General features: G+C 32.8%; 1 protein-coding gene across 1 annotated transcript in view; it reads left to right on the forward strand.

Annotated features, from left to right (window-relative positions):
* The window catches only part of LOC109331583 (protein NUCLEAR FUSION DEFECTIVE 4-like), a 3,972-nt gene continuing 2,177 nt past the window's right edge, over positions 355-2,149 (forward strand). Inside the window, exon 1 of the mRNA XM_019566172.1 lies at positions 355-840. Within this exon, the coding sequence (XP_019421717.1) occupies positions 532-840 (309 nt within the window). The 5' untranslated portion in view covers positions 355-531. The remainder of the gene's footprint in view (positions 841-2,149) is intronic.

Raw genomic sequence — 2,149 nt, forward strand, 5'->3', positions numbered from 1 at the left:
TATTATATAACATATGGTTTTGTTTTTGTTAGCAATATCTTATGTCTTACAAGCTATAAATTAATCTATGAAATATGAAATGGAATGAAACACTTGCCTTAATTATTATTGCATTATATTCTATTACACTCCATTCCATCCAAAATTCTAGAGTTATCAAATATATGATTGTAAAATATATATTTGAATTCCTTACAACATAGAGTGATTTTGATTTTGGTAACTACAAAAATTAATTTGATATGCCTTACAAGTTTGGAGTTCATAATTTTCATTTCAACATTAACTTCGTGCTCTTAAATGCTGATGTGATTGATGATAGGTACATAATATCAGTATATGCTAATACATAGTTACATACTATAAGCAGAATTTATGAAATTTTGTTAGCTTCTATAATCATTCCCTTGAATTACCACAAATATATATGATGATATATGAGATGAGGCCACGTAGTAACACTCATAATCATTCATATAAACAAATTTAGAACCCCATCAACCCTCTAGTGATAGCAAGAAGTTGCAAGTTATGGCAGGACAATCAAGAAAGTGGATGATATTGGTTGCAGTTATATGGATTCAAGCATTTACTGGTACCAACTTTGATTTCTCTGCATATTCTTCTACTTTCAAATCTGTCCTTAAAATCTCTCAAGCTCAACTTAACTACCTTGCTACTGCCAATGACTTGGGTAAAGTCTTTGGTTGGTCCTCTGGCCTTGCTCTTATGTACCTTCCTCTTTCACTTGTCATGTTTATTTCTGCTTTCATGGGCTTCATTGGTTATGGTCTACAATGGCTTCTCATCAACAATATCATCACTTTGCCTTATTTTATGGTACCCACCTACCCCTTTTTATTATGTTGCTTTTCTCATTCTTCATGCCTTTTTTTCTTTTTTTTGTATATTAGAGGGTGAGTCTCGGCGCGATGGCTTGCCTTGTGACACGTGGAGGTTATGTTTTCTGAAAACAATATTTTCGCTTATTCCATATGCTCAAAGGGCCTGTTCTTTTTTTTTCTAATGAAAAATTTCATTTGCAATTTAGTTCAGATGAAATTTTCTTGGGAGGTGTTTAGTAATCATCAATACTAATTTATGAATGGATATTCAGCAATTTGAGTAAGAAATAGAATCAATAACTCCCATGATGATGGAAGGGGTGGCCTTTAGTCCCTGCATTGTTGGGTATGGTCATTTATGGGGTAATGGACTGACCCACCATCAACCACATTATCTTGCATACTCAAAAATAATAAAAAAAGCAATTTTAAACAATATTGAAACAAAAAATCAGTGTTTTATGTAAAAATAGGTACATGACAAAAGTGACTTTATTTTTTAGTGTATTACTTTATATTCTTGTAAAATTTATCTATTTTAAAATTCATGTTGGACACTTGTCAATTTTAAGTTTTGAATGGACTACAATATTTTGTCCATAAAAAGGAAAATTGGGGAGGTGATAACTTTATTAATCTGTTGTGTCATACTGTCATGTATTTGTGCTGTGGTATTCATTGCAAGTCCTTTTCATTTCAACTTCCAAATGACCTTTATTGTATCTAGAACCCAACTCATGATGATGTCACACGTACATATACTACTTACACATGATTTGTTTTCACTTTCATACACAATATAACTCATTTAAATTGAATACTTAATTAAGCACTTATTCAAGAGCTAGAATTCTCTATAAGCTCTTCCAAGATGGAGTATGAAGTTAGTTGTAAGTTGCACTGTATATACATGCTGCAAAAGTGCAGGTGAAAGGAATACATTAACACAATGAAATTGAGTAAAACTATGATTGCATTTACTAAGCAAACAATGGCTAACTACCTATAAACTGAAGTAGAGCTAGAAATTTCGTCTGAGGTCAAACCAAACCAAAACAAACAAAACAGAAACATGAAGAATTGCTTAGATTTTTTTGGTACTACCAAGGGTATCCCCTTACCTTTTGGCAAGGAACTAATCCCTTTCGGGGTGCGCGACTGTACTTCCCAACAAGTATCGCTCACAAGAATCCAACCCTAGACCTTTTTCGTCGTTTTGGGATTTGGTGGGTCCTTACACCACTAGACCAACGCCTTGCTTTGATTAGCATATATAACCAATCACAGATACATACATATATATA

This window comes from Lupinus angustifolius, chromosome LG17 (genome assembly GCF_001865875.1).
Source record: "Lupinus angustifolius cultivar Tanjil chromosome LG17, LupAngTanjil_v1.0, whole genome shotgun sequence".
Lineage (NCBI taxonomy): Eukaryota > Viridiplantae > Streptophyta > Magnoliopsida > Fabales > Fabaceae > Lupinus > Lupinus angustifolius.